This window comes from Ornithodoros turicata, unplaced genomic scaffold (genome assembly GCF_037126465.1).
Source record: "Ornithodoros turicata isolate Travis unplaced genomic scaffold, ASM3712646v1 Chromosome21, whole genome shotgun sequence".
In the NCBI taxonomy this organism is placed as follows: domain Eukaryota; kingdom Metazoa; phylum Arthropoda; class Arachnida; order Ixodida; family Argasidae; genus Ornithodoros; species Ornithodoros turicata.
This window is the reverse complement of record NW_026999337.1, coordinates 338,477-351,468: the sequence shown is the minus strand read 5'-3', so window position 1 is coordinate 351,468 and position 12,992 is coordinate 338,477. Positions and strand designations below refer to the sequence as shown.

At 39.9% G+C, this 12,992-nt stretch overlaps 1 protein-coding gene and 1 long non-coding RNA gene across 2 annotated transcripts; both read left to right on the top strand.

Moving 5' to 3' along the window:
• The first annotated feature begins 606 nt into the window (after positions 1 to 606).
• On the top strand, positions 607 to 3,187 carry LOC135373087 (uncharacterized). The gene is made up of 2 exons (XR_010416271.1): positions 607 to 678; positions 2,641 to 3,187. It is a non-coding gene; the product is annotated as an uncharacterized LOC135373087 (long non-coding RNA).
• Positions 3,188 to 12,119: 8,932 nt separating this feature from the next.
• Positions 12,120 to 12,776, top strand: LOC135373128 (tetraspanin-15-like). The gene has a single exon (XM_064606391.1). It carries the CDS (start codon positions 12,120 to 12,122, stop codon positions 12,774 to 12,776), a length of 657 nt encoding a protein of 218 aa, XP_064462461.1.
• The last annotated feature ends 216 nt before the right edge of the window (positions 12,777 to 12,992 follow it).

Sequence of the window (12,992 nt, the reverse complement as noted above, 5' to 3'; positions counted from 1 at the left end):
TGCTATAATCTCCACCTGTCGTGAGAACTATTGTTTTGACTTTGTTTCAAGTATTCACTCGTCTGATATTCTATGAGTTGTGAACGTACTGCCTGAAATAATTATTGTCTTGCATTTGTTTCAATTGTTCACTCGATTGACATAAGTAAGTTCCTCTAAGATGGGAATTCCTGGTAAGTTCCTCTAACTCTGAGTTGCATTTCACATTTGATATTTCTGTGTGGTTCATTAGAAATTTCTGTTGCAAGATATTACAAAAAAATGATGTAATTAAATTTGTTTCTCGTTTTCGACTGAGTATCGTTGCTACCAATTAATAATTTGGACTTTCTCTACGTGTTCAATAACAATATCGCATCTCTACAAACTTAGTCGACTTGTCAACCACTTTGACGAAAGATTTCCGTTTCAGGGAAAGGATGCCAAAAGATAGTGACCCCCGCGAGTGATATCGACATCTATTTGCGCTGCACAATAAAATATATTGCCTTTGAACTCTCTCTTATCTGACCTCTAGAGCGCCCCGTTTGCTGGACGAAGTAATATAGCCCCCAACCCTTTGAGTGATAAAGCATGCGCAGTGCTTTGGCCATATAGATAGAGACATAAAGTCTCCCGGCTTTGAGGAAAAGAGTGAAAACAGTGCATATTTCCTACGTCTTGGATACCTCCATTAAGGTTCGTAGTATTTGTTAGAATGAAAATTGTATATTGGTCGATTTTATGTTGGTTCAATGATAGATTATTTTCCTCTGTTGTTGTTTACGTGTCGCCGCGTGTTCCTCTGTTCTTCAGCGTTAAGTGAATTAGCTATTATTTCTGTATGTGTTGGATGGTGTGCAGGTTTGGCTCTCTATTAATTGTAGCTGTTGATTGTGTTGTTTCTCGTTTTTCCTTACGTCTATGCTGTTCACTTAATAAGAAATGAAAAGTTGAGTAATGTTGGAATATGAAATTGAGATTCTCTATTGTGCTCGAAATGTTATGCCAGATGAGTCTGATGAGTTTGATTTTTTCTTCTGATTTTCTGAATGATAGATTACTATGTTGTTTTGATTAAGAATAACTTCTTTGTAGTGGTGTAGATTTTATTTCCTCTTGTGTTCTTGTCGTTCGTGTTTCATGGTCTCCCATACATCTATCGGCACCCGTCTTCAACAAATCAGGGTAGATATCATTAGATCTGGTTGTTGGCTAGAAGCGTGCTATGTGGTGAAGTTCATTTTTAACATGTCTATTTTCTGATGAGTTTGATTTTTTCTTCTGAATGATAGAGTACTCTGTTGTTTTGATTAGGAATATCTTCTTCGTAGTGGTATAGATTTTATTTCTTCTTGTGTTCGTGTCGTTCGTGTTCTGTTTCTTGGCTAGGAGCTTGCTATGTGGTGAAGTTCATTTTTAACATGTCTACTTTCTGATGAGTTTGATTTTTTCTTCTGATTTTCTGAATGATAGATTACTATGTTGTTTTGATCAGGAATATCTTCTTTGTAGTGGTATAGATTTTATTTCCTCTTGTGTTCTTGTCGTTCTTTGTTCTGTTTGTTGGCTAGGAGCGTGCTATGTGGTGAAGTGGAATATCTTCTTTGTAGTGGTATAGATTTTATTTCCTCTTGTGTTCGTGTCGTTCTTTGTTCTGTTTGTTGGCTAGGAGCGTGCTATGTGGTGAAGTGGAATATCTTCTTTGTAGTGGTATAGATTTTATTTCGTCTTGTGTTCGTGTCCCATAGTATTCCAGTGTCTCTGCTGTTCACAGTCAATTACATACAACTATCAGAACTTCCCGCTATTGCAAAGATGGTTCTCACGTATAGGAATATTAGACTTTTTATAATACAAGTTATAATTTTGTTTATAATCATATTGGTTAAGAATACCTTCTTTGATTAAGATTACCATGTTATTTTGATCAGGAATATCTTCTGTGTAGCGGTATAGATTTTATTTCCTCTTGTGTTCTTGTCGTTCTTTGTTCTGTTTGTTGGCTAGGAGCGTGCTATGTGGGCAAGTGGAATATCTTCTTTGTAGTGGTATAGATTTTATTTCCTCTTGTGTTCGTGTCCCATAGTCTTCCAGTGTCTCTGCTGTTCACAGTTAATTACATACAACTATCAGAACTTCCCGCTATTGCAAAGATGGTTCTCACGTATAGGAATATTAGACTTTTTATAATACATGTTATAATTTTGTTTATAATCATATTGATTAAGAATATCTTCTTTGATTGAATGTGGTGATCGTTTTGATATGGTTTAGATATTATTTCCCTACATGTTGGTTAGGTTCTATATTAATGCTATGTGTTGATTGGAATTATTTCCTTATGTCTGTGCTATTCACTCAATAGAAATTAAATTTGTGTCACGTTGGAATATTAAACTTAGCTATTGTGCTCGAAATTACTTACACTTATCAGATTCTCACATCTCAGACTTTTTATAATAGCACTTGAAATTTTGATTGTAATCGTATTGATTAAGAATATCTTCTTTGATTAAATGCGCTATCACTTCTGATTCATTGAAAACTTCCACTAATAAAAAATACTGTGTTTGATCTGTGATACCTATTCAATGCTATTGTATCGTACCTTTAATAATTATATTCTTTGTTACGTGTATTGTGTTCCTTCTATTTCAGATTTTCAATGGCTAAGTTTTTCCCATTCACGTAGAGTCATAACATAATTCGTAATGACTTTAATAAATATATTTTCACTTGTACTTTTGTGAATGGCTATCCTTTGCATGTAAACAGCCTACTGCACACCTGTTGTAGCTGGAAAAAATATGATTCAAGTCGGCTCAGGCTGAAAAATGGCGAAAGTCGGCGACCCAGGCTGAATGGTAAACGCGCACGCAGCCCTCCGGCCACGCGACGCCCACAACAGCAACCCTACACTCGAGCGCCGCCCACCTGTCGCGGGAAGGAAGTCGGCCCAAGTAGGAAAATGGTGGAAGAAATCGGCCCAGGTGGAATGGTAAGCGCGCACGCTGCCCTCCGGTCGCGCGACGCCCATAACAGCAGCCCTACACTCAAGCGCCGCCCTGTTACAGATGGTGAAGGTTTTTCGGCTGGGTTTTTCTCCTTCACCTGGTTGGCATCACAATTGGCACAATTCCCAGCACTATTGGCTTTAATAAATATATCAACTTGATTGGCATTAATAAATATATTTTGACTTGTACTTTTTGTGTATGACCCTTCTTTGCATGTCTCTGCATGTAAACCGCTCACCTGTTGTATCGGAAAAATATATGAAGTCGGCCCAAGTATGGCCAAAGAAGTCTGCCCAGGCTGAAAAATATGCTACGATGAGCGCAAGCGCATCCCTCCCCCGCCAATAATCACGTGGACAACCCTCCGCACACGCGCCGCGTGGGGAAAAATACGCGCAGGGCTCAGGGCAGGGCCCAGGGGACTAGGTTTCTAAGTGGACCCCATGTAGCCTCGGCACTCCCTCCTACTACTTATCCACATCGCAAGACCAATTTGCTAGTTACAGCATATGGACCCAAACATTAGATACAACTACGGCTTTCCCAATGTTGCATGTCAATATGAGGAGTATAGCTAGCTATGGGGTAGCGTTCCACTCCTAGAGTGGAAAACCTCCCCACTTCATAATCACAATATATATGTTGTTGTTGTTGTTGAGGAGTATACGTAAACACTTGTATCATTTGGTGACCGCATTAAAAGAACGTATGCATAATATAGACATGATTGTTCTATCTGAAGTAGGTGTTGAGAAAATTGTACTCAAAATTGAACTTGACCTGAGGAAATTGACTCAAATGTACGCTATTAGAGATTTTCAAAAATTCGATTATTGCAGATTTGGAAGGAAAGACGTATGTCCGTGTAACGCGGACATACATGTTCCGTGTATGTGCGTCAGGAATGTCAAGTGTGTTAGTTTTATATCAGCAGAAGTGTTACAGCTGGAACTCACTGTGCATGAACAGAAAATGATTTGCGTAATAATATACAGACATATAGAGATATTGGAGATATAAATATCGACACCTTAAAACAAAGCACTATGGCAAAGGAGTACCTTGTAATCTTATCGTCACTATAGGTGTTTTATCTGCTATGAATACCCCTACAAGAGAAGAAGTCATGGGATCCACACTGACATCCACATGTATAGACCATATAAATCTAAGACTATTAATGGTGAATATTCATCGGCTGTTATAAAGGAAAAAATTACAGACTATTATGGTGTTTCAATCACTAGGAACTTCGGCAACAAGGGAGAAATAATACAACAGACAAATCTGCGAATTAATGACAAGATGGCAGATAAATTAATCTCGGCATATAACTGGAAGAAATGCATGTCCGATAATCACTTGACCACATATGACACATTTGTTGAGACGTTAAACAGTATATATCATCTATGCCGCACACGTGTCACTTTAACTCGTCGGAAACCGGAAAATATATGGATTGATCATCACAGCCTTCAGTTAATTAAAGATAAAAATGAGGCCTGGAACAAATGTCGTAGGAATTCCGGATGTGAAACGTTAAGACAAGGTTATATAGCTATACGAAAAAGAGTAACAAACGAAATCCGGAAAGCTAAACGCCGGTATTTTATGAAAAAATTTAACAAAGCATGGTATAATATTAAACTATAAACGATAAACGATGCTTTATTGCAACTTCCACATAAAGAATACAATCAAGGGGAAGCCAAAAAGCAGCACGAGGCTGCTTGACAAGGGCATCGTCCCTTTAACATGATCGTCGCGACGGCATGCAGCAAATGAACAAAATCATCTATGTAGTGCGAAATATGGAACGCTATTTTAAAACTAACCTTTAAACATAACCTTTAAAACTAAGACAACCATGACAAAATACTACAATGTGTGTAGGTTGGAATGTACAATACTACACAATACAGCATGCACAGTACTACATCGTGTATAAAATAACAAGAAATTGAGCTGCTATCCCGAAATATCAAATTAGATAAACAACGATCTTAAGGAAGAAAAGGAGAGGTCATTGATATCTTCTGGGTATGAAAACTGTTCAAACCGTACGGAAGGGTATAAGGCAGGGACTGGCCGTAGTTAGTCCTAAACCAGGGTATTGTCCATTTGTCACAGTGACGAGTACGTTGTGACAAGTGTCGTAGCGCAAACGGGGATAACATATGATTATTTTGTCGCGTGGCAACTAGAAAAGACTTGAACATATGATAGTTGTACATACTGGTTATCTTCATTATCTTGAAAGTGGCAAACAAAGGCTGTGTGTGTGCATCGTCAGGTACATCGGCTATTATACGCACTGCCCGTTTCTGTAGGGTCAGTAAACTAGTTATGTCTCTCAGCGTTCCAGTGCCCCAGACTAAAGGCAATAGCGCAAGACCGAAGAAATTAGTGAATTCTATACAAGTAATTTCACCCTCAAAGGGAAGACATGACGCAGACGGTTCAAAAGTCTTATCGACCTTGACATTTTGACCTTTATTGCATGGGATATGTGGCACTCCCAGGATAGGTCTTCGGAAAAATATACACCAAGCGTCTTAACGACCTTTACAATTTCAATCTGATCATGGCCCAGATATACATCAACTAAGTTATTTACTACTTTGTTTTTTGGCTTATATAGTACAGCTTTCGTTTTGTTAGTATTTATAAGTAAATGGTTAATTTCTGTCCAGTGACTTATTGCTTGAAGGGCGGTGTTTGCCATCCGAGTTACTGCCTCAACTGTGGCACCAGCGAAAAATATGGCAGTATCGTCTGCATAAATAAAAAACGTAGCATCGGATGCCACATTAACAATGTCGTTATTGTACAGCTTAAACAGCAAGGGCCCTAAGATGCTGCCCTGCGGAACACCGGTCATGATATTCAGTTTATCGGAGCAATATCCTTCTATTGAGACATATTGCTCTCGTGAAGTTAGATACGAAGAAAGAAGCCATTGCCAGGAATTCCGCATTTCTGTAGTTTGTTTAGTAATACTGAGTGGTCAAGAAGGTCAAACGCCTTTGTGAGGTCAATTTAGACTGCTAAGGTGAATTGCCTATTTTCGATGTTGCGAATGATTTGTTCTTTTTGACATAAAAGTGCGGTCTCAGTTGAACGTGACTTACGAAACCCAAACTGACGGTCAGTAATGACATCATATTTCTCAAAGAAAGTCGAGAATCTCTTGTGAATAATATGTTCAAAACCTTTCGAAAATATAGGCAATAAAGATATTGGCCTGTAATTGCCAAATACATTGGGATCTCCACCTTTACTTAGTAGTATGACCTTAGCCACTTTCATCATAGAAGGGAAAACCCCGGTTGCGAAAGACAAGTTGAAAATGTTTGTCAAAAAAGGAGCTAATAAGTCAATAACATGGTTGATTGGATTGACTTGTAAATCCTCACAGTCACGAGCCGTACTGTTTTTTAATTGAAGGAACGATGATCAGACCTCTTCTGCAGTAGTTGGAAAAAGAAACATTGAGTCCGTAATTCTCTTATGAATATGCGTACAGGCATCTTCGGTATTACATACCGACCTATTTCTGAGCCCAACATCTACCAAGTACTGGTTAAAACGACTACAGAGAGGTGTACCACTTACTTGCTCTCCGTTTATAATCATGGAACTAAGTCTGGGGATGTTTGGACGTAAAATACTATTCAAAGTTCTCCACGTGCTTGCAGAGTTATTGCCTGATCTCTCGAAGAGACCGTGGTAATAAGCTGCTCTGGCATGTTTCAAGGCCTTATTCACGACATTTCTATAACATTTAAATTCTTTTAAGGCGCCAGGCTCCCTAGAGCGAATAAAGCATTTATAAAGCATATTTCTCTCGTGAATCATGCAAAGCAGTCGTGTTGTTACCCAAGGCTTCCGCACATGGCACCTAGTCCTATCCTAGTCCTAGACAGACGTGGTCAGTTATAGGCGAACTCATTAATCACAAGCAACAACGTAACATCAACGATACCATTAGAAGAAATTTTGGAAGCTCTTGCGATGTTAAAACATTACCAGAATTATTTTCTGCTTCTCTACAAAAGCAAACAGACGATTTACATTTGACAGATACAACAAGAATATCGCACTACGATGTTCCTTAAGTGTCTTCTTCGTCATAATTGCCTCTTATGGAAGCAAATGACTTGAATACAATCATCAAGGAAATAGATGTACATAAAGCGCCGGGTTACGATAACGTCCGTCCTAGAGTTATTGTGGTTCATCAAGAAAAATTTACAGATATATTGTTGCATATAGCTAATGGTGTACTTGCTACTGGAATTTTTCCACAACAACTTAAAACAGCTATTATCAAGCCACTCTTTAAAAGTGGGAAGAAAAATGACATAGGTAACTACAGGTCTATATCCATACTTTCAATTTTTAGCTATTATTATAGAAAACTTTATAAGGAACATTATGAACAGGTTTTTAACGCGACATGGATTACATGTTTCATCATCATAATATGGATATACAGAAGGTCAAAGTGCAATCGCTTTGCACGAAGATTTTGTCGATGTCGTATCGTCAAATCTGGATGATAACACAAAGGCACTCTGTGTATTTTTAGATTTAAGCAAGGCGTTTGACACTATACAGCATAGTATTTTACTCTATAAACTAGAAAGAATTAGTTTTAGAGGTCCCTTTCTCACACTTTTGACTAATTACTTGACTGATAGGAAACAAATGATACGTATTTGTAGCTTTGAAGGTAATTTGTTATCAATTAAACAAGGAGTACATCAAGGATCTGTATTAGAACCATTGCTCTTCAACATATCTGTGAGTGATATTACTACTATAGGTTTAGACTGTCAATTATTCCAATACGCTGACGATACTGCATTACTCATTTCCTGTAAACATCTCACAGAAGGAGCTGTAAAAATGCAGGCAGATATATATCGATTAATAAGGTGGTACACTAGTAACATAATATTCGTCAACGTAAGTAAAACAAAGTTAGTGTGCTTTCATAATCTCCACAAATCACTTAATACTAACCAGAGCATTTATCTACATAGTGAAGCTTGCGCAGACTGTACTTGCCTTCCGACACAGTCAAATATTTGGGCGTACATTTCGACAGCAATTTAAGTTGGAGAACCCATATGGATTACTTGTTTAAAAAACTAAGAACCATAAGTGCTTACATTTACAAGCTTAGTAGCTATGCACGTTCGTCTATCAAATATCGTGTTTATCAATCACTTTGAGAAAGTATTCTGACGTATGGTATTGCACTATTTGGAAACTGTTCAATGTATCAAACCAGATGGATTGACAGAACAATTATAAACATACGTAAGCAAATAAATAGCAACCATTATAATGTGCATTCTTTCAAGAGCCTTCATCACTATACTGTGATTGCTAAATAAAACTTTAGTAAGGACTTTAACGAAATACGAGATTGTTCTCGATCTGCACGTGTTAACCTTCCAACCTGTAAGATAAAACGGATAAGAGCAGAGTACGGTAGATATCAAAGATGGTACTAGGTACCAAAAATGTTTAATGAAGTACCTAGGTACGTACTTACCGAAAAAACAAAACCTGGTGCGAAGAAACTAATCAGAAAATGGTTGCTTCTGAAAGGTTGAAGAGTATGGACATGCCACTAATAACACATGTACGCTGCATTTTCTATCTTGTATTAAATTATTGAACTTGATTTGTATTGAATTCTGACTGTGTATTGGCATTAATTGTATCGTTCCTTGTTACACATATTACTGTAATAGGTTCTTTCTTTTGTTCCTTACTTGTTCTGTTTTTTCTTTTCTTCAAGGCTATGTAACGGCGTAAATGTTGGTAACAGTTACTGTCTGCAATCTAGCAAGGACGGCCCACATGCCAAAAGGCATAGGTCATCCTGTTTTCTTTTACATGTATAAAACCAGTACAATAAAGTTATTATTATTACTATTATTATTATTGCCACTGTCACGCGGTCGTGATTTTCAAAATCGAATTCCGCGATATGTATGCATCTATCGAGTGAAACACTTGGCATGGTGCGTTCTAGCAGTCAGGTTTTAACAGCTTGGTTTGAAAAAATGGTCGTGATTAAAGCGCTTTCTGCGTTCTTTAAATCAATGCTTTCCCCACCCACATTGCCGCGACGTAGCTTCGATGCCTCGGGCGTCTCTTTTTATTGTCAACTGGGACAAACGCAAGCTTGCCGACATCACGCTTCAGAAATAAAGTCTCTTCTACTGCAAGTTGAACCCACATTCAAATGTCGGCTGCGCCAGTGTACGAATACAGCAACTACACCGTCCCCTGGTAAGGAACAGAATGAGGCTCGTGGCCCGTTCCTCCGCTTCTTTATTGTCTCCGGTGCTACACTACATGTCATAGCTGATAAAAAAAGACGCAGTAGGCTGGACCCTGAGTGAGTGAACAAAAATCTACATTAATTTAAAGCTTTCAGCTGTGTTTTCTTGTTTGTTTGTTTACGTTGCTCTGGACAGAAAGAGAGGAGGAGCCCCATTACTCCAAGAAATGAAGCTGAGATTGGGGGCCACTCACCGCTCCCTTTCCGGCTTCGGATACATACATCTCTATGGGAGACCCCGACGGCTCTCATACTTTCGGAATACTTGGAGAGGTGTGGTGGTAGCGCGCCGAAGTGGCTCCCAAAGTGGCGTGTGCAAAGCGCCCTCATTGGACTATTCAGGTAACGTGACCCTCGCGTGGATCCAAAGAAGCTACCACCTTTATTTATCGTATGACTATGGCAAGCTTTCAAATTACCTGCCACATTCATGACATGATGTTTCTTTATAAATGTGTGCACTCAATATTTGATTCCCCTTTTCTGTTAGGCCGCCTAAATTTTTGTCTTCCGTGTGCTACTCTGCAGAACCCCCTAACGTTCTATGTCAACCACTGCTGTCCTAATGACCCCCTTACACGATGCCAAGCCTTGTTTAACTCGCTCCCTTCATCTCTTGATATTTTTTCAGCATCATGTACATCATTTAGGTGTCATATCTCTTCTCATTTTTCGGAGATTTCTTTTCTTTGACTTTTTCAGATAATTTCCCTTTTGTTGCAGTGCGATTGCATGTGTTTCTCACATTACAATGTGCGTGTGCCCTTTTCTCGTTTTCAATTCAAGTCATGTATTTTTTTTTCTTTTCTTTATGTACAGTCTCTTTTGTTTTTGTTTTTGTGTGCGTGACCGCGTAGATCGTGTCTTGTTGTTAGTGCATATTGTATTACTGTATTTGTATGTATATTGTGTCTATTTGTAGTGCATTGTATTGTATTTGTGTGCGCCAACATTAGGGTCGCCACGACCGTTCTTGGGCACCAATAAAACATTATTATTATTATTATCCCCACGCTTCTCTCTTCTGTTGAAGAGCAGTTGGGGTCTTCTTTCCTCCGTGACATCGCAAGTTTAAAAGTAACCTGGTTTTTCTTTTGATTGCTTTTTTTTTAGTTTTGTGGAAATACGTCTAACTCGAGATGTTATGCATTCCCTGTAGTCGATGAACAACACGGTAAATGAATTACATTATAAACAAGTATATGAGTATGTTTTCTCCTGAAAGTCAACTATTAAGTTTAATGTGTTTTTCATTAAACGAGGATATGAATGAACGGAAACATCTCCTTGAGTTTGAGGAGCAACGAAGGGGGGAACTAAACAGGACGGACACGGGACAAGCACCGACAACGACGTACGACTCAAGAGTCGTCGTCGTCGGTTCTTGTCCCGTGTCCGTTGTCTAGTTCCCTCCTTCGTTGCACCTCAGACTCAAGGAGATGTTTCCGTTCAATCGTATATAGCAGCTCGCTTGTCTCCTCTATGTTCAACGAAGATATGAAATTCTGCTTTAAAACACTTTTCAGTGGAAGTGCTTTTAAACTCTTTTTTAAGAAATGTTTCGAAAGATTCGTTGATTCTTTCTTGAGCCTTCCTTCGATTCGGATTCGGAAAATTCTGGATTCGTCCCATCTCTTGAAAAGAGTAATGAAAAGATCAGCCGATAATTTTGGATTAAATTCCACGGCATAAGGAATAAAATTGGCAGCACGAGGTTTAAATTTAATGGAGGGGTTAAATCCTACGACATAAGGATTAAAAGTGGCGGCATGAGGACCGGGAAACCTGTTGATGGGTCACGAACCTTTGATATCTAATGAGTACCCAAGCAGCTTTTAATAACGAAATAACAAGCAGAACGTGTTGGTTGAATGTATGGATATTCATGTATGCATATTGCAAACCAGAATCCCTGCATGGTGCTTTCTGATGCTCCACTGTTGAACATTACGCCGTTTCACGCAATCGATCCCGTCAAGTGCTTGGTTCCTCAGCACCCTCACGAGCCACTGCATAGTTGGGAACGCTTATTGAAAAACGAACAAAAATACCGTGTTCGTATAGTGTTTGAGCTGTGCTTGTGCTGTTCTATTTCTCTGGCGTTCTCAAGTATGCACAGCTTTTGTGCCCCGTGAGGGTGCTGAGGAACCAAGTATATCACGGGTTCGAATGTATGAGGCATCATTATGTTCAACAGTGGAGCATCAGGAAACACCAGGGACCCCGGCGTGCGACACCAGAGCACACACATCAGTGATCCTGGTGTGAACATGAGAGGAACACACCAGGGAATTCTAACGCTAACATGGGAGAAGAAAACATCAGGGATGTCCCAAACCACAGCCACTACAAAACACCAGAGTGATTCTGGTGCTCTTTTCAATAGGTACTTTCTCGACGAACTACCTAACACCCAGAGAGAGTCAATTTTTATTTCTTCGCTACTATGGCCACAGTATAATAATACCGCATTTTCTCGCATTTCAAAACAAAGCCAATCACTCAATCGGTTCTGATTTTACAAAAATAAACAAATATAGAGTAGTTGACGTTTTATATATCAGTTGCAGAAACGGGACGTGGTTCATTATTTGGATCACCGTAACGGTGTAGGCAGGAAGTGAGATACACACGACGCGTCATTGAAAAGCGCCAAATGCATGCGTGACAGCATCTGTCGTCTGAACAAAGGGGGAGAACAATGAGAGCGTTTCCAAAGCACGTTTTCCAGTGAGTGATGTTGTAAGAGCAACATGCTGAGCAGCGCAGCTCTCAAGCGGCTTACGGCCGCCACAGGTATCGTCCTTCTCTGCTGTGGTGTTGTTCTCATCGCCGTGGGAAGCTTTGTGCATGCCAGACTGAACCCATTCGGGGAGTTCTATGCCGGACGCTTAGGTCCAGCCATCATCCTCATCGTCATGGGCGTCATATCCTTTCCTCTAGTTGCTCTTCTCTCCTGGGCTATCCTACGTGAACATCTACTGGCCCTCCTCCTATTCCTGCTCATCCTCGCAGGAATCATAGCGTGCGAAATTGGTGCGGCCGTCGCCATATTCGAATATCGCTTCGTCATTTGGATGACGGTGCGGGAGAGAGTGCTCTACGACCTGAACGAATGCAGAGGCTTCGGCTTGCAGTACGTCCAAGAGAGACTTTATTGCTGCGGAGGACCCTTGGGGATAAACGACTACCGAGACCGAGGTTTGCCAGTGCCATCAACCTGTTGTCCTTCCGGCATATGTCCACCGTGTGATTTGAGACTGGAGATGCACTACCGGTATTTCATCGAACACGTCGGTGCCACTGCCATCGTGATGCTCTGCCTCCAGTTCCTTTCGCTGCTCTCGGGCTGCTTGCTCGCATTCGTGGTCAGAGCGGAGAACGCGCTCATATACACAGTGAACGAGTAGGTTTCTTGTGTCCATAGAGCAAAGTGGATTCAATCAATCAATTCTACAAAGTCCTCGTTAGCCCAACATATCTCGGTCGTCGTTCTGTGCAGACGGCCAGTGCCATACGAGTATGACTTTATAATATTTAACTGCATGGACTGCGATTTGCAAAACGGGTAAGCAAGCATACACGGAATTGCAGAGTCGGTACTGAGCAACAATGGCGTTGTGTAT